At 44.4% G+C, this 24,530-nt stretch overlaps 1 protein-coding gene across 4 annotated transcripts in view; it reads right to left on the reverse strand.

Annotated features, from left to right (window-relative positions):
* THSD4 (thrombospondin type 1 domain containing 4) overlaps nucleotides 1–24,530 on the reverse strand; it is a 578,933-nt gene that overhangs the window by 38,541 nt on the left and 515,862 nt on the right. For all 4 annotated transcript variants that reach the window (XM_045449229.1, XM_045449231.1, XM_045449230.1 and 1 more), the window contains 2 exons: nucleotides 5,684–5,859; nucleotides 3,197–3,293 (listed from right to left, as the gene is read on the reverse strand). In XM_045449229.1, the coding sequence (XP_045305185.1) occupies nucleotides 3,197–3,293; nucleotides 5,684–5,859 (273 nt within the window). The remainder of the gene's footprint in view (nucleotides 1–3,196; nucleotides 3,294–5,683; nucleotides 5,860–24,530) is intronic.

Raw genomic sequence — 24,530 nt, forward strand, 5'->3', positions numbered from 1 at the left:
AAATAGGTTTGCAGTTGAGGTGAGATCTCAGTTAGACTTCTGGAAAAGCCCAGCATGCAATGTCCTTTGTACACTTGGATTGCAGGCAAAGGTTCCAAGTGGCTGTAAGCGTGTTTCTGTGTGCACAGGAAAGGGCTGTGTGGAATCCCACCAAGTTGTAAAGAGATATTCCCTCTTGGGATGGGGTGGGAGGGATGAGGTCGGGGCATATTACCTTTTCTTTTTTTTCATAGACCTTATTCTTTTTTTTAGAGCAGTTTTAGGGTCACAGCAAAATTAAGTGGAAAGGTTCCATATCCTCCCTGGCCCCACACACGCACAGCCTCCCCCATCAACATCCTGCACCAGAATAGGACAGCTGTTGCCATCCACGAACCTGCATCGACACACCATTATCACCCAAAGCCCATGGTTTACATCAGGGCTCAGTCTGGTGACATACAATTTATGGGTTTCGACAAATGTGTAATGCTATGTACCCACCATTACGGTAGCATTGAGAATAGTGTCACTGCCCTCAAAATCTTCTGTCTGCCTATTTGTCCCTCCCTCCCCCTTTGCCCCTGGGAACCTGTTTAACGTCCTCATAGTTTTGCCTTTTTCAGAATGTCGTATGGTTGGAATCATGCAGCGTGGAGGCTTTTCAGATCGGCTTCCTTCACTTTAATAATGCGCACTGACCTTTCTTCCACGTCTTTTCATGGCTTGACAGCTCATTTCTTTTTGTGCTGAATAACATTCCACTGTCTGGAGGTACCAGACAGCTTATTCATCCATTCACCTAACGAAGGATATCTTGGTTGCTTCCAAGTTTGGCCAGTTACGGAGCACTTGTATCTTTATATATTTCTATTTTGACCGAATATTGTTCAAGTTCGATACAAACTAAGGAGGCAGATCCCAGAGTTACTGTAGAATCCGGTTAAAACTTAGGGCTCTCCCACCCTTCACCCGTATTTCTTATTTAGTTGGCTACTTAAAATATTTCATGGCTTAAATTATATGCAGTTTAAATCAACAGAATCAAGACTAGTCATCCCGCTATAAGTGAGACTAAAATGCTACCAGACAAAAACATTTTAAAATCATTTGCGTACCTCGCATACACTGGGCACCGTGCCGGGATGGATACCTGATATTCAATCCTTTTCCACTGCCTGTCGCCTCCAAAAAAATCCTGGGAGTGTAGGGTTTTTTTCCCCTCGCCATTTTGTAGACTGGGGATGTGCTCAGAGAGTTCCTGACTTGTCTGAAGCAAGCCAGCAGAAACCAGCAGAGCTGAATTTGAGTTCATGGAGGGTAAAGCCGACTCCCAGAATGCCCCTCCTCACCAGCTTTCTACAACTGACTCCTTCTGGGCCTGCCTGTCCCAGGTCATCAATCCCATGCTGCCGATCAGCTGAGACTCATCAGGCTTGTTATCAGTCATCATCACCTTATAGGATTTCAAGGAGTCTGTCCAATTGCCTTATCGATCAGCATCAGACCTCAGTAACCTCTGCATCTGCACTTGGCTTCTCAGACTATGTGTCGTTCCTGCTGTGCTGATTTGCTGTTTGGACAACACGGGCACCCCATAGGCTGGGCACACACCCTGTTGTCTCCATGCAGCCAGGTGGTTTCTGCCTGACCTGTGACAATCAAATAACCCGGTTATCCATCTGGTGGGCTGGAGAAGGATGGTGGGCCGGGCCTCCTGTGCCCTCACTTCCCAGGACAGTTGTCAGACCAGGTAACTCAAAGAAGCATAACAGTTACACAGTCACACAGGCTGGCCTGAGGTCCCTGTGGGACCTGGGCAAATAAGTCAATCTAAGCTTCCATTTCCTTACTTTTAAAATGAGGCTAATAATAGCACCTTCCTCTGAGCACTATTGTGATAATTTGATGAGTTAATCTGTGTGAAGGGCTCAGCAGTATCTGGCACAGAGCAAGGACTCAGTGTGTGGGTGGTGATACCATTAATATTTATGCAGACCTTCCTGTTCAAAAGATGGAAAAGAAAGTCTCCGTTTGGGTGGTGGGCTCCATTATCATTTGGTAAAGAAATATCTGTGGAGTCAGAGGGCTGCCTGCTGTGTCTGTCAGCAAAGCCCACGGGAAAGAGGTAGACAGCTAGGCGTGAACTCATTATTCTTTTCTTATAAGTCAAAGCAGTGTTGACGGAAGCAAAGGGGACCAAGAGAAAAGGCATGAAGTAGACAGAATAATGGCCCTCTGAAGATGTTTGCATCCTAATCCCTGGAACCTGTGAATATGTTACCCTATATGGTAAAAGGGACTTTGCAGATGTGAGGAAGTTAAAGATTTGGGGATGGAGACTTGTCTTGGATTGTCTGGATGGGCCCGATGTCATCATCTGCATGCTCACGAGCAAGAGGCAGGAGGACGAGAGTCAGAGACAGAGATGTGATGACGGAAAAATGGGGTCGGAGCCCAAGATCCGAAGGTGCTACTCAGCTGGCTTTGAAGATGCCGGAAGGGGCCCAGAAGCAAGGAGTTCAGGAGGCCTCTTGACGTGGAAAGGGCAGGGCGACAGAGCCCCCTAGGGCCTCCCAGAGGAGCATGGCCCACCGACACCTTGGTTCCCGCCCAGCAAGACCCGTTTTGGACAGATTCTGACCTCCTGAACTGTGTGATAGCAAATTTATGTGGTTCTGAGTAACTAAGTTTGCGCAAATTTGTTAGGGCAGCTGTAGGAACCTAATACGAGGTGCTTCCAAATGCCGAACTGGAAAGATAGATTCAGAATGTCCACCTCATTTTTGTACAGTATTTTTTTTTTCAACGTTTATTTATTTTTTTGGGACAGAGAGAGACAGAGCATGAATGGGGGAGGGGCAGAGAGAGAGAGAGACACAGAATCGGAAACAGGCTCCAGGCTCTGAGCCATCAGCCCAGAGCCCGACGCGGGGCTCGAACTCACGGACCGCGAGATCGTGACCTGGCTGAAGTCAGACGCTTAACCGACTGCGCCACCCAGGCGCCCCTGTCCACCTCATTTTTGAATCAAGTGAATGAGACACACTCATCAGCAAAGGCTCAGACAAATAGTAAAGCATCCTCTGATATTAAGTGCGTGCCCATGGGTTTTCTCCATGTTGACTGAGAGACACAAGGGAGATGCACAGGAAGAGACAGGGGGGCTTTAGAAGGAAATAGCAGGCATGCTTGGCAGAAACACAAGAGATTTTACCTGGTCTCCTGTGAGGAGGCACCTGGGGGCTGATGGCATTGGTCCCCATGATGACGTACTCATAGTGGACTCCCGGATTAGGCTGCTGGTGTATCATCTGACAACACAAAGGTCAATGTCACTGCACTGTCACACACACCTTGCCTGTGGGCCAAGTTTCCGTGGTATAAATGGCACTATCTATTAATGAGTGGGTTGATTCAGATCTAATCATATTAGTGAACCTGTGGCAGATTAAATGAAAGCTCTTCCTGGATTGTTTTTTGTTCTTTGCTTTTGAAGAATGAAGAACTTGGAAGAAAACTAGGGGGAAAGTCAAGATTTTATACATTCCAAATAGGAAGATGGGACCAGTGGCAGCAGAACCTTTCTGTTGGCTCTCAACCATCTTATACCATAGCTTAGTTTGTGCTCAGTGCTCTCAAAATAGCCCAGACAGCCATGTCTACGCTACAGGGGAACACATTTGAACACTAGGTGGCGAGAGAAAATCATGCAAAGAAGAGCCAGCCGCCTTGGGCAGAGCCAGCCTGGCATCCCTGAGGTTCCTTCAAAGAACCCTATCTGGCCATGAGGCTGGCTCAGGAAAGGTCTGCCCCACCCTCTCCCTCGTTCACGCTCTGGATCTCATCCCCTCTCATCCATGGAAAGCTCCAGAGCCACAGAGAGTTGGGGGGGGCGGGGGGTCAGGAAAACAGGTGTAAGGCAAGTAAGTCTCCCTCGTTCCTGTTCTCTCAGGAACCAATGACAAAAGCAGGATATCAAGCAGGAAGCAGCAGAAGTCAGGAATTAAACACCATCTGGGACAAAAACCACAAAATCAATCAGCAGGCCTTTGTAGAAAAAATCCCTCCCTATTGGCTTTGGAACACAGAGTCCTTTGTGCCTAAGGCCTTCCTGGCGAGGGGCAGGGCGCTGGGCTAAATGGAGCAGCAGAATGGGAATCCTCAGTGTAAATACAAGCCAGGCAAGGAGACAGTGTCCCTACTGCTTTATAAAGGGGCTCTCCTGTTGGCCAGTTGTATACCCTAGAGCAAGTCCCATGGTCTCACGGTTTTTGATTTCTTCATCTGGAGCAAGAGGTTAGAATCACAGCTATCTCCTGGAATCTTTAAGCCACAAGCGTCTCTGAGTCACTCCTGCATGGTGGGACCTGTTTTGTTCATGAGAGTGTCCATTCTGCCCGCCATCACCCCTTACCTTCTTCCTACATGTGAAAAGGACCTCCATTCTACAATCACCCGTGGGAAGGCAGACATGAGAACCACTGACCTCCCTACACCCAGGAACCATGGTAGTGAGCACAGAGCCCCAAGGGGGGAAGTGGGGTGACCTCTGTTTCCCACCATCTACCCCTAATTCTCTCGTTTCTCTTTCCACATAATTTAACAGTGGGTCTGAGGCTGGAAACCCTCCCTGCCTCCCCCATGCCTCTTCTGCAGGAGCATTCTGCCAGTGCAAACCCTGTCCCATTTATGAAATTATTGTTGGCCACCGAATCCCAGACCACCCACACCGGGCCTTTAACAACCTGGGTTTTTACCCCTGATGCCATTGGAAACTTACCCAGAGTCCAACAACCAACCGGACAGTCTTAAAAAAAAATATTCAAAATTAACTATAACAAGGCTTCTTTTATAGTTTCTAGTCTATGAGCCACTAGGCCCAACAGGAATGAACATGTAACTGTACAGCTGGAGAACGAATATTTATAGAATCCTAAGACAGCAAATAGCATGTAGATTAGCATGGCTTTAGAGATGGGAAGAGAGTACAGGTCTGTGGCTGAGCTCATCTTTATCAAAACCTGATTTGAATTTTATGTCTTGTCACCTTTTTTATTTCCTGAGCGCTTTAAGAAGACTGGATTTTAGTGGTTTCTTTGAAAAATAAGGACCATTTTATACTCTTGGGCAACCTAATAATTTAGTTTCTTGTAAAATAAATCCCGAATTGTGTCTTCTGTAAGGCAAGGAACCTGCAGTAAACGTCTGTATTGTTCCTTCAAGCTTTATTGCACATCGTCTGGAGTACTCTGCAGTTCTCGTTTCTTCCTTTGCTTTCATAGAATTTGAAGAGGGCTGGGAACTTGAGCGGTCTTGTCTTGCCTTGGGCATTTGCTTTCTTTTGCCATAAAAAGAAAACATGCCAAATTAGCATTAGGAAAAAAGTGCCGGGAGCGGAGCCAATGCTCATGAAATAAAGGGTATGTTTTGCCTCTGATTTGGTTCAACAAGTAAAAATGGTTTTAGGGGGTCAATAAACTCTGAGGGTAATAAGCATCTGGCAGAGTTTAAGGTTTCTATGAGCTAGGTACATTCAAAGGTGAATGGTGGAGGTGAACGCCAAGCATTTAGGCACCTCAAAGGCTCAGCTCAAATGGTTTTATTGAGCACAGGCAATGATCTGTTGCTTATTTGCGCTCAGGGTGGGACTTAGAAGAAGCAAGATGCAAAATTCAAACAGTCCAGAAACATCCAAACTCACATAGACATCCAAGATCTCATTAGTGGGGCCTTCGGCCAAAAAGGATTCTCCAGCGGTGCTCGAAATCTCATTTGGACGCTTGTAGGTGAACATGGTCCCTCCGCCTTCGTATTTTCCTGGCCGGTCAATTGCCCAGTTCCCGTTGATGATGGAGCGGCCAGAACGACTTCGCAAAGCTGTCGAGAAAAACGAGACGATTCCTCGGGTAAGGGCAGGGTATGCACAAGAAAGTGAAGTGACCCCACGTCAAGTGTTCCATTAGGACCCACTACGTGCTAGGCACTGATCTAGGCCCTGAGGGAGGTGAGGCATCTAGATCACATCCCTTTGGGTTTCTTCAACTTCTTGGTTCACTTCTTCAACCCATTCAATGCCTTCCACCCCTTGAACTTAGGATAGAAAAGAGGGGCAAGAGTAGTCAGGAGAGAAGAATGTGGAAATAGAGAGGGGGGTGGGGAAAGTTAGAGGAAGAAGAGAAAAGGATGGGAAGGGAAACTGTAGTATATCCCATTATCTAGGTGAGAGGTTGCACATTGGCAGCCCGTGAGCTGATTTTGGCCCACAGATAGGCTTAGTTTGGCCGTCAGAGTGTTTTGTTTTGTTTTGAAATAATTGAACCCAAATTCAATTTGGGTTCTGTAGCTTCTAGCTTCTCTTGTAAAACAAGAAGACATGTTACCATTGGCTCTACAATCTGTCGTGGCAGGAACCAGCTGGAGCTGAGGAGGACCGCCCGGTAGATGGGGTTTGTGTGCTCTGCTTTGTCCTAACCCCCCACTCCCTAATACTCCCTCACACTGAGGCTGAGTCTCAGTGTACTGTCCATTTATTGATGGCTATGGGTTATTTATTCCATTTATATGATCATGCCCGCATTATTTGTCTTACGGAAATAGAAACTTGCTTATAATTCTTTCTACTTGTGTGTCTACTAAAAGTGACAAAACTAAAGATAGGTCAAGAGGGTCACATGATTCTCTCCTACCTGATCACCTTCATTCATTTGTATGACCTTCCTGACTTCTGTGGGCTTTTGAGGCTGGGAGCCATGCTGACCCTCCCACATACACGGTTAAAATTAATCCTCATGACACAGCTAAGCAGGTGCATGTCCCCGTCAGAGCGTTGATCAGGGATGGGAGGGAACTTGTTCAAGTTGGCGAAGGTGAGAAGTGACAAAACTGTGTCTGTGCTCAGGAGGGGAGGTAAGAGAGGAGAAGAGCGGCAAGGAACAAGGTGCTTGTGTTTATGAGAGGACAAAGGACAGCATGTGAGAGCTGACTTTCCTCCCTTAGGGCATCTGACACCATGAAACTCAGAAGCCAATGGTGGATTGGGTTGAAAGGAGACCCCGTGGTAAGTGTCATATACACAGTGGGCCTGTGATGGTCACTGGATCTCTGCACCCTCACTTTCACAGACTTACTAAATTTACCATCATCAAATTTTACTTGACCTCCTCCATATTTCTTGAACCCATCTACTTCTCTCCATGTCCACTGCCATTATCCAGGGCAAGACTACCACCAGATCTCACCCAGACTAACTCAAAACCTTCTAATTGGTCTACCTAATTTCCCTTCTTCTCAGCCAGAGTAATCTCTTCAGAATGCAGATCTGACCATCAACTATGGCTCAACATCCTTCAACGGCTTTCTATTTCTGTCAGGGAAGAAGCCCTTAATCCTTAATGGGTGATGTGGTCCACGGTGATGTGGTCTAGCCTCATTGTGCACCACTTTTATTTTTCTCTCTGTGCTCTGCTCCCTGGCCTTCTTTCAGCTCATCTAATACCTCATGTTCCCTCCACAATCTGTTCCTTCTTCTAGAAGTGTTTCTCTGAACCCCAAATCCAATTTGTTCTTTAGATGTCAGCTCTTCCCCAACCCCCAGTCAGGTCTGTCTTTTCTTTCACATGTTCTACGAGATGCGAAAGCCTCTCATCCAAGGCACTTAACTCTGTACATACATCCGTTCAGAGTCTTACTGGACTAACGTTTGTCTCCCGGAACACTGCCAGCTCCAAAAGGTGTTTCCTCACTGTTACAGGTCTAGCGATCAGCAGAAAGCTTACCACCTAGTAGGAATTCATATTTGCTCAAGGCAAAGCTGGACAGCAGAGAAAGGCACCAGCTCAAAAGAAAGGTAGGCAAGGAATGATCAACAGGCAATTTAAAGAAAACCAAGTCCTGATATTTCATAAGCAAATGAAAAGCTGCTCTGCCTTACTTATAATTTAAGAAATGCAAATCAAAACCACGATGGGATATTCTTGACACACCAGAATGCCAAATGTTTGAAAACCTTTACTATTGCCGGAATTGGCAGGTGTGAGAGTAAGCAGGCATCCATAACATTGTTGGTGGGAATGTAAGCCAACTCAACCATAGTGGAGGGCAGTTTGGTTACATTGCTAAAACTTTAAGTGCCTACACACTTGGCCCAAGAATTGTACTCGCATGAAACTACTTTGAGGGATATACTTTTATAAGGACACAAAAGCGTTTGTAACAAGGATATTCTCTACAGATTTTTTTTAAATAGAGAAAACCCCCAAACAACCTAAATACCTCAATCCTCAGTAGAGGATTATTTACATAATTTGTCATACTGAATGTCCACGCAGTGGGATGCTAGGTGACCGTAAAAACGAGATAGGTCTGTGTGTGTGGGTACGAGAAGAACTCCGTGATAAATTTTTATTTAAACTCTTTAAATGTTTGTTTTATTTTTGAGAGACAGACAGAGCACGAGTCGGGGAGGGGCAGAGAGAGAGGGAGACGCAGACTCTGAAGCAGCCTCCAGGCTTTGAGCTGTCAGCAAAGTGGGGCTCGAACTCATGAACTACGAGATCATGACCTCAGCTGAAGTTGAACGCTTAACTGACCGAGCCATCTGTTTTGTTTAAATGAAACAAAATGCAACATAGTGTGTTTGGTATGATCTCATTTGTATATACTTTTACATAAAGGCATATACATAAAACACATATGCCCATGCATAAAGCTTTTCAGAGAAAGTCATAAAACTGTTAACATTTGGGGACAGGAACAAGGGTTTAGGTTGGGATGGGAGATGAGAAGGGAAACATTTATTTCCCATTTTATATCTTTTTATTGCCATTTAGAATTTGTTTTACCATATGTGTATATTACCTTCTTTAAAGCTTCAACATTTTTCAGTTAATTTAAGGGACATGGTACAAGCAGAAATACTCCCGAGGGATATACATATTTTCCCCCTTTTTACTGGTTCTTCTTAAAATCTCATTCAGAGCATCCAAAGCTCAGAACTGATGTAGGTTCTGGCTAAGGTTTTATTGCTCTTAATGGCAATATCGTAGAAGAGGTTGTTATCTGGAAACCAAAAAGTCCATTAAAAAACCATCTGAAATACCGCGTAGGAGGGAACTGTGAGGGTTTCCCAGGAACTAAAACATGGGGACCCCAAATCTTTTTACCATCTACTACTGTTACCCCTGCCCCTGCTCTCTGGGTTTAGGTGAATCTTTCACCATATAATAGCAAAGCATTAAAAAAAGCCATGTGAGATTTTTAGCAGACATGGGCCTGATTCCATATGCCCACAGGTTAGCTTCTGAAACGGCTCCAGAACTAGTCCCACCTGGGCTTGCATATTGAAAGCAGCTGCACCCACAATTTACGTGCCTGTAAGCAGTTCCAGGGCTGCGTAATGGTGTCCAGAACTACCCCACAAAAAGGTGCAGGTGACTCATGGCTCTCGCTTGCGGGTGTGTTCATGGAAGGTCAAGCTTTGGCGAAGCTTGTCGCAACTGTGTCAATAAGAGGAAACCTCCACTCTCGTTTGACATATGCCTTTTGTTCGTTTTAGCTGCCAACTCTGGGCATCTACGTCTGGCCTAAACTATCTGCACCAACAAAGCCCTTCTCCAAGATTCACATAGGACTCGCTTATAGAACTAAGCCCTGCTTCTCAGGCACTTTATCCCACAATCTTAACGCCTGCTGCCGCCGGCCGAATTGCCAGGCCCCGCGTCCAAACAAGAAAGGTGGCCTCCTGACAGCCAACAGATCACTGCGAGCTTGTCGTGTTTCTCCCTTTGGGAAATGAGAACGGAGTTCCTCCTAACAAAGTTCCAAGCTTCTCGATGTTTCGGAAGTTCTAAGAAGCTGTCTGGGAAGTGGCAGACCAGGAGCAAGGACGAAAGGGTCAGACATCACCGGCCGCCTCGTGCTGCCAGCTGGAGGTCTGCGGCCCTGCCATCGTCGCCCCAGTCTATGGGCTTCCACGGAAGCTCACGTGTGGGCACAAACCCAAGTGAGTCTCAGAATATGCTCGCTCATCTGGATATCCTGAAAACGGAAGACACCTACTCACCTCGCACTACCACCTTGGAGGGGTCAGTTACGTCCTAAGTGTAGCTTTCCTTCTACGATAAATTCAGCCGCCAATCCTAACAGTATCAGCAGTACTTTGTGCGCTGTATCCTAATGCAATTAGCAGTTTCTCTGGGGACTTTGTCACCAATAGAAATCACCTATGTATTCATAGGACATTACAGATGTTACAGGTAGTCTGAAATATTGCTTAAAAACCTATCACTATCCTGCAATGACAGTGATGATTAGACTCCCTGTGAGATCTCCTATCTTAAAGACGCACATGCTACTAAAAATTACTAAGAAGCAAATCTTTTTCTAAAAATATTTTGATAATTATTATTTCAGTGCAATTGATTTCCGCTGTACTCTTCTGTATCTTATTTTATGGATTTAAAATCAGTGGTCTGAGAGGGGATCTGAGAAGGGAGTCCACGGCACAAAGAACTGAAGACCTTCTGGTCTAATGATTTATGGTTTTCAAAACAGAAAGGAATTCACGTAATACCAAAGCCAGTTGCGTAAGGCAAACAAGACACATAGTACCTTTGTTACACAGAAGAGGAAAGAGGCTCAGAGAGATTAAGTTGTTTGCTCAAAGTCATAGACTATTAGTGGAGTTCAGGACTTGAGCTTTGATGCTCCGATTTCATATTCTTTCCATTATACCGGTAGTTCTCAAAGTGTGGTCCTTGGACCAGCAGCACCAGCACCCCCTTGGAAGCTGGTTAGAGGTGTAGCTTCAGACTGGCTGAACCCCAGGCTCTGGGGTGGGGTCCAGCATATGGGTTTCACAAGCCCTCCAGGTGGTTGTGGTATATTGAAAGTTGGAAAACCACCCTTACTTTATTATATTTTAATTTTTATTATAACCATCTCTTACTTTCGAGTCCTGATCAACAGGGAAAGCTTCTCGATCAAGGCAGGAATGGTTTCATGTCTCATATCTGGCTTTGCCTGGACAACAGGGCAGACGCTGAGAACAGGGAGGACAAAGGGCCAGTCTGGAGGTTGTGGCTGTATTCCACCCTATCAGTGAAGCTGTCACCACGACACCTGCCCTCCCCGTCTGTGGGCATTGAGGATTCCCAGCGCCAACCTTTCCAGGGATTTCGTTATCATTAATTGATCCTAGAGGGCACCTAGATTCATGTGACTTTATTTACAAGGCATACGCCATGACGGGTTTGAGCGATGACTGGCCCTGGGTGGGGTACGGTATAAAACAGAGTCCAATTCAGCTCAACAATCAAAAATTATCTCAAGACACCAGATAAGCCCACACACTGTGTTGTTAAATCCTAGGATGCACAATTCTCCCCATTCTTACATTATGGACATGGCATGCGTCTTACAACAGAAAAGCAGTAGCTGCCAGGCAGATGATTAAGCTCTGATGTAGTCGTCATTTCTTGAACACATGTGAGATTTGTTTGATTAATTCATTTCAGTTGAGCGTATTTCCAGCAACCCAACTGGTAGCTGTATCAATTTTTTTTTTTTTTTCCACGTTTATTTATTTTTGGGACAGAGAGAGACAGAGCATGAACGGGGGAGGGGCAGAGAGAGAGGGAGACACAGAATCGGAAACAGGCTCCAGGCTCTGAGCCATCAGCCCAGAGCCCGACGCGGGGCTCGAACTCACGGACCGCGAGATCGTGACCTGGCTGAAGTCGGACGCTTAACCGACTGCGCCACCCAGGCGCCCCTCAATTTTTTTAAAAATTAGGATATAATTCATACAGCAAAGTATTTAAATTCTATGTTTATAGCCCCATGACTTCTTATCTTGGTATTACAACTGTGTTACTACAACCCAAATAAAGATATAGACCATTCCAGACCCCCATAAGGCTCGCTCCTGCTCCCTCAAAGTCATTACTCTGTCCCCACAAGCCTCTAGGGTTATCACTACTCTGCCCTCTAGCATCATTAATTTTGCTCGTTTTTGTATTTTGAGTAAATGGAATACTATTCTTTTTTTAAAAAAAAATTTTTTTTTCAATGTTTATTTATTTTTTTTGGGACAGAGAGAGACAGAGCATGAACGGGGGAGGGGCAGAGAGAGAGGGAGACACAGAATCGGAAACAGGCTCCAGGCTCCGAGCCATCAGCCCAGAGCCTGACGCGGGGCTCGAACCCACGGACCGCGAGATCGTGACCTGGCTGAAGTCGGACGCTTAACCGACTGCGCCACCCAGGCGCCCCTGGAATACTATTCTTTTGTGCTGGACATCTTTTACTTAACTTCATGTCCATGAGATTCATCCAAACTGCTGCATTTATCAGTAGTTCATTCGTTTCCACAGCAACTTAGTATTATATGAATATGCCACAATTTATTTGCTTTTTCCATTATTGACTGGTCTGGGGGTTGTTTCTAGTTTTTGGCTCTTATAGGTAAAGCTGCTATAGACATTTGTGTATGCTTTTGCTGGATGTAAGTCCTCATTTCTGTTGGGAGATGTCCCCAGAAGTGGAGTTTCTGGATCACGGGCCCATGTATGTTTAATGGTAGTTTGTACTGCCAAACATTTTTCCAAAGTGAGTACCCCGGAGTTGCTGTTGGAAGCCAGGGATCTCGTTGTGGAAAAGAAGACACAGATATGGAACGGGAGAAGGCCAGACAGAACACTGTGGGATGGATTTGACTTTGAGATAGTGTAAATTCATGATCTTGAAATTATGTATGTGCGTGTTTCTATGTACTTGTGTGTGCACACATTTTTATGTGTGTGTATGCATCTGTACATATACATGCATATACCTCCTGGCTCTGTCTGTCAAGAAGGCTAAGAGGCAGAGACACGGGGCACCTGGTGGTTCAGTCAGTTAAGTGTCCATCTTTTTTTTTTTTTTTTAATTTTTTTTAATGTTTATTTATTTTTGAGACAGAGAGAGACAGAGCATGAACGGGGGAGGGTCAGAGAGAGAGGGAGACACGGAATCTGAAACAGGCTCCGGGCTCTGAGCTGTCAGCACAGAGCCCGACGCGGGGCTCGAACTCACGGACCGTGAGATCATGACCGGAGCAGAAGTCGGACGCTTAACCGACTGAGCCACCCAGGCACCCCAAGTGTCCATCTTTTGATTTTGGCTCAGGTCACGATCTCACAGTTCGTGGGATCGAGCCTCATGTTGGGCTCCGTGCTGACTGCGTGGAGCCTGCCTCGGATTCTCTCTCTCCCTCTCTCTTTGCCAGTTCCCTGCTCATGCTCTTGCAAAATAAATAAATAAACATGAACAAATTAAAAAAAGAAGCAGCAGAAACATGCTACTAGCAACAAGCATTACTGGTATTACTTAATCTTGATGACCCCATCTACTTTTCAAAAGCTTGAAGCTACCTTTTAGGAGATAATAGCTAGAAATTTGATTAAGGGAAAACAACGTGTATAATCAAACAAGAAATTGGGTCAAAGCCCCAGCATTCTTTGACACGCTTTGAATTTCTACTGCCAGGTATAAATATGCTAAAGGAAGGCCGTGTGCACAGCTCCCACAAAATCCTGCCACCCTGTCACTGTGATGCCCCACAAAACTGCCAAAGGCTGAAGGTGGTTCCGAATACGTTTTAGGATTTGAATACGAATAAAGCTGAGAGTCCAGATCTGATGGGGACAGAAGGAAGTAGCATCTAGACAAACATGTATGTCATGGCTGGTTTCTATTATTAAGTTTATTTCCCTGCCTTATGTTATATATTTACGTACCCACCTCCCTTGCTAGAAGGTGAGTGCTTTAAAAACAGATACTGTGACATATACATTTTTGCCCACTACTTGGTGCTTGGTTGGCACTTAATAAATGCTTGTTGAATAGAAGTAAATTATGAGCTTTATTCTTCTGATCTATCATATTTTAACCTTGGAGTTGAGATAAGAGATTCTTGGAAACTCCTTAAAGTCCTATTTGTGTCTGAATATTCCTGTTTAAGAATTCCAATCTCAAAAATGCCCTCCCTGCCTCCTGACCAAAATGGTAAATACACGCAGTGATGCATAAAAATGCTGTAAAAAAAAAAAAAAAAAAAAAAGAAGCACAAATATTTCTTTTTAGGTAGGATCCACGTCCAGCTTAATATAGTATCCAAATTACAGTTTCTGTTAAACAGCTATATGCACATATCACCCAGTAATTTTTCAGTTCAGATTTGCTTTGGCATTTTGGAAGGAATTGAGCCTGTGTGATTTTCTAGAACATGATGTAACACAGTTGGACTGAAAAATCAGAGTATGAGGGGCACCTGGGTGGCTCAGTCGGTTAAGCGTCCGACTTCAGCTCAGGTCATGATCTCACGGTCCATGGGTTCGAGCCCCGCATCGGGCTCTGGGCTGATGATGGCCCAGAGCCTGGAGCCTGCTTCCGATTCTGTGTCTCCCTCTCTCTCTGACCCTCCCCCGTTCATGCTCTGCCTCTCTCTGTCTCAAAAATAAATAAACGTTAAAAAAAAAATTAAAAAAAAAATCAGAGTCTGAGAGAAAGAAGGCTGGCTCTCTTTGGCACTCTATGATCACAGGTTGAATAAAGGGAAATGCCAAGTCTTTGTTCTTCTTTCATTGCTAAATTATAGTAAGTAAGGTGAATTCTCGTTCTTTAAAATATTAACATTTGATTTATTTTGACTCCAGATTTCCTTTGATACTTACTAACTATAAATAAACTTTATGTGTTTTTAGGCCTCAAATAATGTATGAAATAGATTCCGCCTATGGTTTAAGTAAGAAAATAAACTGGGCAAAGCACTGGGGGTGGGGGTTATAAAGCTAAGACAGCTGACAGTTTCGGGAGCTCAGACACGTGCTGATACATGTGAACTGAGAGGCTGTCAAAATTTCCTTGGGAGTGTAGAGAATTTAGGAGAGGAGGTGACATATGAGCAGGAATTGGCATGGTGAGGAGTTCACCAGTCAGAGGACAGGGGAAGGGCATCTGGGGACAGAGAAAGGCATGGACAAAGGCAGGGACAGGAAGGGGTCTGACCTTGGAGGGGTGGGGGACAGTGTGGGGGTGCTACAGCAGGGGCATCCTGGGGTGCTAGGGGCTGGAGTGGAGTGGGTGTGCAAGGAGTGCCCTTGGACATGAGGTGGGGAGGGGCGACTTTGGGCAGACTGTGGGGCTGGGTTGTGGGCACTGGGGAGCCATGGAAGGATTTAGATCAGTAGTGACAGTTGCCATCTGGTGCTGGAGATAACACTGGCTGTTGAATAAGAAGTCCCAAAGTTCATTCACACCACATTTCCTGAGTACCTATCATGCCTCTTCCCACCCCCCAGGGGGCAGCAGGTCTGCCCCTGGGGTCTGCCCAGGGGTTCTCAGGGCCACATTCCCCTTCTCGGCTCCACTGTCTACTCCCAGGAGCAGGGAAGCACCATGTTTAGGACCTTCCTTTAGAACTGAATTCCAGGAATGTTCACCATAGCTCAGTTTATCTACGGATAAACCCAGTATCTTTGTCATCCTAAATGAGCCTGCTTCCTAACCCCTCCGTTGAAAACATTATTCTCCCATTACTCAGATTCAAGTTTTGGCAACCATCTTCTGCTCTTTCCTAGCTGTCTTCCTGTTAGCTGATTGCTCATCAGGGGTATCATCCCCTTTGCTGCCCCTTTGGGCCCCTCCTTCCCTCTCCTGCTCAGTGGCCTCCTGTCTCATTCTCTGTTTGCCCCATAGCTGGACCACAGCAGAGAGTCAAGGATCTCCATGCATGCTACTCTAGAGGTGCCTTGGTAGAGCCCCTTTCCTCCAGTCTCCCCACCATCTCTAAATTTCCAACCTAAAGGATAAAGCCCAGCCCCACCGATTCACAGTCAAGATCTTGTATGATATGCCCCTATCTTTAACCACTTCACAGAGTCCCTTGTCTGCATTCAATCAAATGTGGGAAATACCAGTAATTTGTATGTCTGCTTTAAAAAAAAAAAATTCAGGGGCGCCTGGGTGGCTCAGTCAGTAAAGCATCCAACTTCAGCTCAGGTCACGATCTCGCAGTCCGTGAGTTCGAGCCCCGCGTCGGGCTCTGCGCTGATGGCTCAGAGCCTGGAGCCTGCTTCCGATTCTGTGTCTCCCTCTCTCTCTGCCCCTCCCCCGTTCATGCTCTGTCTCTCTCTGTCTCAAAAATAAATAAACGTTAAAAAAAATAAAAAAAAAATAATAAAAAAAAATAAAAAAAAATTCAGTTGTGCCCTTTCTTATTTATACCTGACAAAAAGACCCTCTGATGTTGCTGAGTATGGTTAGCAGCCCCCTGCTCATCCTGAAGTTCCCATTCGAGTGTTGCTATTTCCTCTCTCCAACCTCTTAACCCTACTTTTTGTGTCTATGCCGTTTTCTGAGACTTAATCCATTGCTGTCTTATTTATTTATTTATTTATTTATTTATTTTTATTTTTTTTTAATGTTTATTTATTTTTGAGACAGAGAGAGACAGAGTATGAACAGGGGAAGGGCAGAGAGAGAGGGAGACACACAATCTGAAGCAGGCTCCAGGCTCCGAGCTGTCAGCACAGAGCCTGACGCGGGGCTCGAACTCACAAACCGTGACATCATGACCTGAGCCAAAACCAAGAGTTGGATGCTTAACCAACTGAGCCACCCAGGCACCCCCGTTTTACTACTCTAAATGCTGACTCTAAACTCTGCAAGATTTTTTTTAACTTCAGGCGCAGAAGGTTGAATTAATCAGACTCTGCAGCTCATGACACTTTTGCTTCACATGGCCTACTTCTCTTGCCTTATTTTGTTTTTCCCTTCTTGCTGGATTCCCATTGCCGTCACCCTGCCAGCCCCAGCAAGAATCTACACTAGCGTGACATATATGTGTATGCATAATTTATGAAAACATTACCGTGTTTCCAATAACCCTTTGCTTTTAAAATCTACCTTTGTTTCTGTAATGACTGTCATTGTTTTCTAACTGCTGCATAATATTCCGTGGTATACACCTATGTCAGTTTACGTAGCCGATCTCCAAGTCCTGTGGGGACTGGTTATTAAATTTCTTTTTATGGTCCATAGTGTCAGCCGAGAGGTGGCACTTAGAGAAAACTCAATGAGTATTTGTTGACCAAATGCCCAAGCCAAGAAGGTCTATTTTTAAAGACAGCACCCCTATCAATAGTAAGAAGAGAAGCATTTTATCAGGGCCCACATATGTTGGTAAAAGGCAGCAACGTGTTTGCAAGAATGCATCCTCCCCCTGGCACAGACGGGGAACACTGGAGGTGTCTGAAAAATAATTCGTCAAAGGTGAGATTAGAACCCAGCTTTTCCTGCCTCCTGGTCCTCTGGTCAGCTTTGCCCCAAAAGTTCTCACTAAGGAACATCTGCGGTGACCTCACGGAGTTGCATTAGGATCCTACATTAGGATTCCACGTGGGTGATCATAACACACAACAAAGGAGCATCTGCATGTGCAGTGAGAGGTGGAACCAGCTTGGTCTGAGGGAGGAAGGCCACGGCAGTCAGGTGGATGGTGCTGTGTATGTAGGATGCTAGCCGCCCGCTGGCCTGGCACCAGCCTAATAGCAGGCCGCTAGGATTTACAGCACTGGTCACTCGACTGCAAAATAACCTTCCCCCCTAAAACCACAACAAAGAAATGCAACGACAGCACAAGCGCATGTGCACGCGCGTGCGTGCACACACACACACACACACACACACACACACACACTCTATAAAACAGAAAAGTGCCCTATGAACAAAGAGAAGAATGTAATGACTACTACTGGGCAGGTGGACATGCTTCACATTTGCACAGCCACATAGACAATGCACAGCGTCTCCCCAAAACTCATGTCCACCCCAGAACCTGTGAGTGTGATCTTATTTAGAAATAGGGTCTTTACAGAATTAAAAATAGAAATACTGTATGATCCAGTCACTCCACTACTGGGTAGAAAGCAAAAGAAAACAAAAACACTAATTTAAAAGATATGTGTACCCCCGCCCCCTGTTTATTGCAGTATTATTTACAAGAGCCCAGATATAGTAGCAGCCCAAGTTTCCAGGGATAGATGAATGGATAAATATGTGGTGTATATATATGTGTGTGTGTATATATACACACACACATATATACACATATATGTATATACATATATGTGTACATATATACACATATATGTATATGTGTATACACATATATACAATGGAATATTACTCAGCCATAAAAAAGAATGAGATCTTGCCATCTGCAACTGCTAGATGGATCTAGACAGTAGTACACTAAGTGAAATAAGTCAGATGGAGAAAGACAAATACCATATGATTTCACTTACATGTAGAATCTATTAAACAAATGAACAAAGAAACAAAGAAACAAATAAAAAACCAGACTCTTAAATACGGAGAACAAACTGGTGGTTGCCAGAGGAGAGGTGGGTGGGAGGATGGGTGAAATAGATAATGGGGATTAAGAGGTATAAACTTCTCATTATAAAGATAAGTCATAGAGATGAAAAGTACAGCATAGGGAATACAGTCAATAATACTGTATGGTGACATATAGTGCGTACAATAGCTTTGCATGGTGACAGATGGCGATTACGCTTATGAGGAGCACTGAGTAATGTATAGAAATGTTGCATCATTATATTGTACACCTGAAACTAATATAATAACATTGTATGTTAACTATACTTCAATAAAAAAGTTGGTGACCAAAATTAGGAAGGTTCAAGCATGACTTGAATCCAATGAAAAGATTCAAGAATGCAAGAGAAATTCCCAACAGCTGATCTGATGGCATTGTTGCCGAGGGTTCCAGGATGGTGGCACTAATTCATCCCTAAGTAGAGAACTGGTAATGGCAAAAGAAGTTAATCTAAAGAACACAGGATGTACTTAGATACTAATTTAGTCTAAGGGTTTTCTTGTACAGAAACAAAGAAACCTTGGTATGGTTTTTGAGTATGAGTATGAGAACTCAGAGCAGTGACTGTATATCAGTTTTAATGTCCTTGGAGAGCAAACATAGGGAAAGAAACTCCTGCTTAATTATTGTGACTGTTGAGCATGATTCTTTCATGTGATACTTACTCTAAGACTGAATCACTTGTGCGTCTGGGGTTCTAAGGGTTACGTATCTAATGATGGCAGCTTGTCCATCCATGAGTTGAGTAGGTGCCCAAGGAAACATTTTCCCATGATGATAATAATTTAAAACATGATCTCTCGATGAAACTAACATTCCGATGTATGTTCACATTTGACAGATAAAACGCAAAATTTGAAAGAAACAACACTGGGCTCACTCCCTAGTCTCTAGAAAGTACTAACACTCTAGAAAGCATTTCCTAGGCTAGTAGGGGCTTAAAGAGAAAGTCTAAGAGGCCCTGGTGAAGTGGGTTGTTCTTCAGCCATCTTGAGAATTTGAAAATAGCGTTTACGTTCTCCTCCAGCACGCACACGTTCATCTTTTGCTGGGCCCCTCTACTTTATATTCTCAGGAGACTCTCTTAAAAAAAGCACTTTGTTTGAAAAAGTGGAAATGTCAAACAGATTAAAAATAAACAAAGCAGTACAATAAAATCTCATGTACCCATCAGCAAACATCAAGAATGATCAACTTAAGCCATTCTTCATCTGTGTCTCTCTAATTGCTTCCTTACCTTTCTTACTTTTCAACACTTCTCCTGGGGGTGGGGGGGCGATAGTTTTGTTCCTTCTTCCTGGAAGTAGTCACTCGGTTCAGATTCCAAGAATACAGCCGATTTTTTTACTTCTCTGCTTTAATTCCACTTCCAAATTGGGTTAAGGAATGCAGCAGAGAGCTCAGAATGGAATTAACCCCATTTGGTTAAGTGTCATTGTGCTTGGGGTATCGAGCACCAAGCGATGACAGAGTCCAGTTTGGGTGGCACAGGTCTAGAGCGTGGTTTCCAAAGCACGATCCCCGGCCCAGCAGCATCAGCATCAACATCAGCTGGGAATTTGTTAGAAACGAAAACGCTCACGCCCACCACAGACCGCCTGAATTAGAATCTCTGGAAGCAAGGTGTCCAGGTGATTCTCTTGTAACCTCAAGTTGGAAGAGCACTGCTCTAGAGGTTGGGCTAACTTGAGACATGAACAGCAGTAAGCATCAGGGATATGACATTCAATCTACACTCTCTGAACACCTGTGTGAGTGTGTGAGTACACGCATGTGTACTCACACACACCTTGCACGTAAGCATATTCTTATTTAAGATAGCCTAAAAATTTATTTCTACGTGAAAAATGGGACACAAGCTTGATATAAACAATGTGATGCAAACAGATGGAAATCCCTGGGCAAACCTTAAGCATCCTTGTTCTATATTTAATCTTATTAATTCTGCTTTCAGATTGTATTGTAAATTATGTGCAACAGACAATTTTGACACGTTGTGTTTTCACTTTCATTCAGTTCAAATTATTTTCTAGGTTCACATGAGCCTTGTGGTGTTTCATTTCTATGCGTTGTTTACTTCAGGTATTTGGGAAATGTACAGATCTCTTTGTAACTAATTTCTAGTTAAATTCTATAATGGTCAAAAAAAGCACATTTTATATGATGACAATTGCACTAAATTTGTTAAGGTCTGTTTCGTGGCCCAGAATATGGTTTATCTTGGTGATTGTTCCATGTGTACTTGGAAAGAAAGTGTGTTTCTGCTGATGTTAGATGAAGTATTATATAGATGCAATGAGGCCAAGTTATCTACTTATTCTATTAATTATCTTGAGAGGAATGCTAAAGTCTCTGAGTACAATTATGGAATTGTCTGTTTCTCCTTTCAGTGCTATCAGTTTTTGCTTTATGTGTTTGGGGGCTTTTGTTTAGGTGCATATGCATCTAATACTGTTATGTTTTCCTGGCCATTTTCCCTTTCATTATTATGTACTTTCCCACCTTATCTCTGGTCATTTTTCCTCGCACTTAAGTCTACTTTGTGTAATGTTGGTATTGCCGCCTCTGCTTTCACTTTCTTTTGATTAGTATTTCCATGGCGCATATATATATATATATATATATGTAATTATATATATATATATATATGTGTATGTAATGATATAAGTAGACTAAAAGTACCTTTACTTTTAGTCTACTTATATCATTACAGTTAGAGTAAGTTTCTATAGATAGCATTTGGTGTTTTGCTAAAAATCCAATTGGACAATATTTATCGTTATTTGGTATTTTAGGCTATCTACATTTAACATAATTATTGGTTGGATTTAGCTCTATCATTTTATTAGTGTTCTATTTGTTTCCTCTGGATTTTGTTTTTTTGTTTTTGTTTTTGTTTTTGTTCTTCTGTCTGCCCTTTTCCTTCCTTCTTTTGGATTTGAATAATTTTTAGATTTCCATATAATTTATCTATTGACTGGTCGCATCTCTTGTGCTATTTTTTAGTTGTTGTCTAGGGATTATAATACGCAAGCCTCATCTGTCACAGTTTACTTAACTTCAAGTAAAATAAATTGTACAGTTCTTGAAAGCATATAGGTCCTTTTATGCTCTCCTATTTATGTTATATGCGCCATAGGTATTACATCTACATACAATGAGATCCTTCCAATGTTACAATTTTTGCTTTGAACAATTGTGCATATTTTATATAACTTAAAAGGATATGACCTTGGCTTTTTTTTTTTTTTCCAATGTTTATTTATTTTTGGGACAGAGAGAGACAGAGCATGAACGGGGGAGGGGCAGAGAGAGAGGGAGACACAGAATCGGAAACAGGCTCCAGGCTCTGAGCCATCAGCCCAGAGCCTGACGTGGGGCTCGAACGCACGGACCGCGAGATCGTGACCTGGCTGAAGTCGGACGCTTAACCGACTGCGCCACCCAGGCGCCCCGGCTTTTTTTTTTTTTTTTTTTTTTTTTTAATGTCACAGTCCACAATAGGTAGCAGGTATTATGAGTTCCATTTTAGAGAGGAGGAAATGGGTAAGTTAGGTGACTTGTCTGCGTGCGTACAGTTGAATGATAGCAGAACCAGGACTCCATCCCTTTACCCCCATCTCCTATCCCTTTCCCTTCTACTAGGCTGTGTTTTGCCGTTCACATGTAAGTTCTAGCTTTGGTACAGAAACTAGAGTCTGCACAATGCAAAGCTTGAGAACTTCCAACAAATACTGTTTAAGCATTCTTCCTTTTAGAAACACCTCGGTGGGCTGGAGGAAGTGCCTCTTACATCTTATGTGTGGCACCAAGATAATAAGCAGAAAGATCTGGGTCTAGCTTCCAAGGCACTGCATTAACCACACACTGGCTCATGCCCCTCATGTTCCCAGCTAACAACTAATTTAGGTCCGTGGTCATTTACGTTGGCTCTCCTCCCTTTGGAATCTGCTTTCTAGCCATCACAATAATCAGGATTCCAGCTACAGATGGCTGAATGCAAATTTCATTTCTGTGGAAGTCCTATTTCCCTTCCCTTAAATTTGTGGTTTTTAAAAACTGTGTGTTCCCTGGAGTCCTAGAGATTTTCTTTAAGTTCCCAGATTTCCATGAAGTCTCCTCAGGGGTCAAACGGACTTGGGTAGGTGGATGGGGTCGTGGGGAATCCACTTCCTTCCCCTTTTGTTTGTTTTGAATATTTTATTTCATTTGGACAAATAGTTCCTTGGAACTGTAAAAGGAATTTGAAAACCTTCACCTCAGACCCTGGACCCAGCAACCTCTCAGGATGGAAGGGAATTTGAGGTTTGTCTGCTTTAGCCAGCCATGGAAGGCTTGAGCTCATCACCACCATGTGACGCCCAGCCTGGGTCTGAGCAGGGAATCTCCACATCTCTAATAGCTCACCCCTTCTGTGCTTGGTTCGGATGTTCTCAGCCCTTCTGTCCATCACCGCTTGCTGAACTTGGCTGCCCACTGCAATCCCCCGAAGAGTTTTTGAAAATACTCATGCCTGGGCCCCACTCCCAGAGCCTCTGATTTAATTGGTTTGGAGTGCAGCCTTGGAAATGGGAGATTTAAACGTTTCCTAGGTGATTCTAATTTGCAGCCAAGTTCAGGAAACACTGCCTCAGATGAGCTGAGACCTGTACCTGTGTGTGTGTGTCCCCACCCTCTCCTGGAAGACACCTGTCACCAGAGCCATCTTCCTGACTCCTGCTGCAACATGTTATCTGGCTGTTCCACGTATCTCTTAGTGAGGTGCCTCCCTGGAATGCGATAGGCTGGGATGGATTCGATCATCACACAGTAGAACCAGGTATCCCTCCTCCATACTCGACTTGGATTCCTGCGTTGCCTACGTAGCTCCAGCACCTGGGTGATTTGATAAAGAGCCTTTTTTTTACAAAGATGCTGCTGCTAAGCTCCTTTCTCTCACCTCGCATATCCACATGAATGATTAGTTACTGACCATGGCCTGAGGATAGCCCCAAAACCAAATTAGCAGAGCCTGCAGATAAATGAGGAAATACATCTCGCAGCCTTTTACAGTTCACAAAGTGAGTTCACACACCTCATTTCAATCACTCCTCCCCCTCAGCTGCCCTTATTCCAGTTCTACTGTTCAGGTAAGTGAGGTGGTTGTCCCACAGAGACAGACCCCAAACTACCAAACCGTGAGGTTAGTAAGTCGCAGAGCCGGGGTGGGGGTGGGGGGTGTCATGCAAAACGCCTGCTTCCACAGTCAGCAACCTGTACACCAGGCCACACTACCTCCCATGCAACCTCACAGTCCACGGCAGGCCAGGAACAGGACCTCATGGAATGTTCGCCTCCGGTATCGCTGCTGCTTGGCGTGGCAGCGTTCCAGGGCCACCCACGCTCTCTGCACCATGAGTGTGCAGCAGCGTAACCACAGGACAAGGGTCCCTGCCACAGCGTTGAGAAAATAAGGCCAGGTTTCAGGCAACATTAACATACCCCTCGCTCCAAATGCTGACAGAAATTATGTGGTGGCTTAAAAACCTCCTTGGAGAAAGTCAGCCATATGCATGGCTGAACCAAAACCAGGACCGGATATAAAAAAAATCCTCTCCCCGCCTCCCCCCCTGCCCACCCCAACAAAAACCAGACCAGGCCAGAGAGTGGCAAACTGTGTGGCAAAAATTCATAATCCATCTCGTGACGCATTACTTCCTGTATATACGTGTGATGCTTCATTCTTTTGGTTCCTGACTCACCTTTGCCCTGGGACTTCAAATCTCTTCCAGCAACTGACACTTTCACTATATACCCTTTTAGTTTCGGGCTCAGCTCCTACTCAGGACTTTGGTTTTCTTGTCGCTATTTGAATATTCTCAGGACTTTCTCCTTTTTTTTTTTTTTTTTTTAATTTTTTTTTTTTTAACATTTATTTATTTTTGAGACAGGGAGAGACAGCATGAACGGGGGAGGGTCAGAGAGAGAGAGGGAGACACAGAATCTGAAACAGGCTCCAGGCTCTGAGCTGTCAGCACACAGCCTGGCGCAGGGCTCGAGCTCACGGACCGCAAGATCGTGACCTGGCTGAAGTCGGATGCTTAACCGACTGAGCCACCCAGGTGCCCCA

Source organism: Leopardus geoffroyi, chromosome B3, assembly GCF_018350155.1.
Source record: "Leopardus geoffroyi isolate Oge1 chromosome B3, O.geoffroyi_Oge1_pat1.0, whole genome shotgun sequence".
Lineage (NCBI taxonomy): Eukaryota > Metazoa > Chordata > Mammalia > Carnivora > Felidae > Leopardus > Leopardus geoffroyi.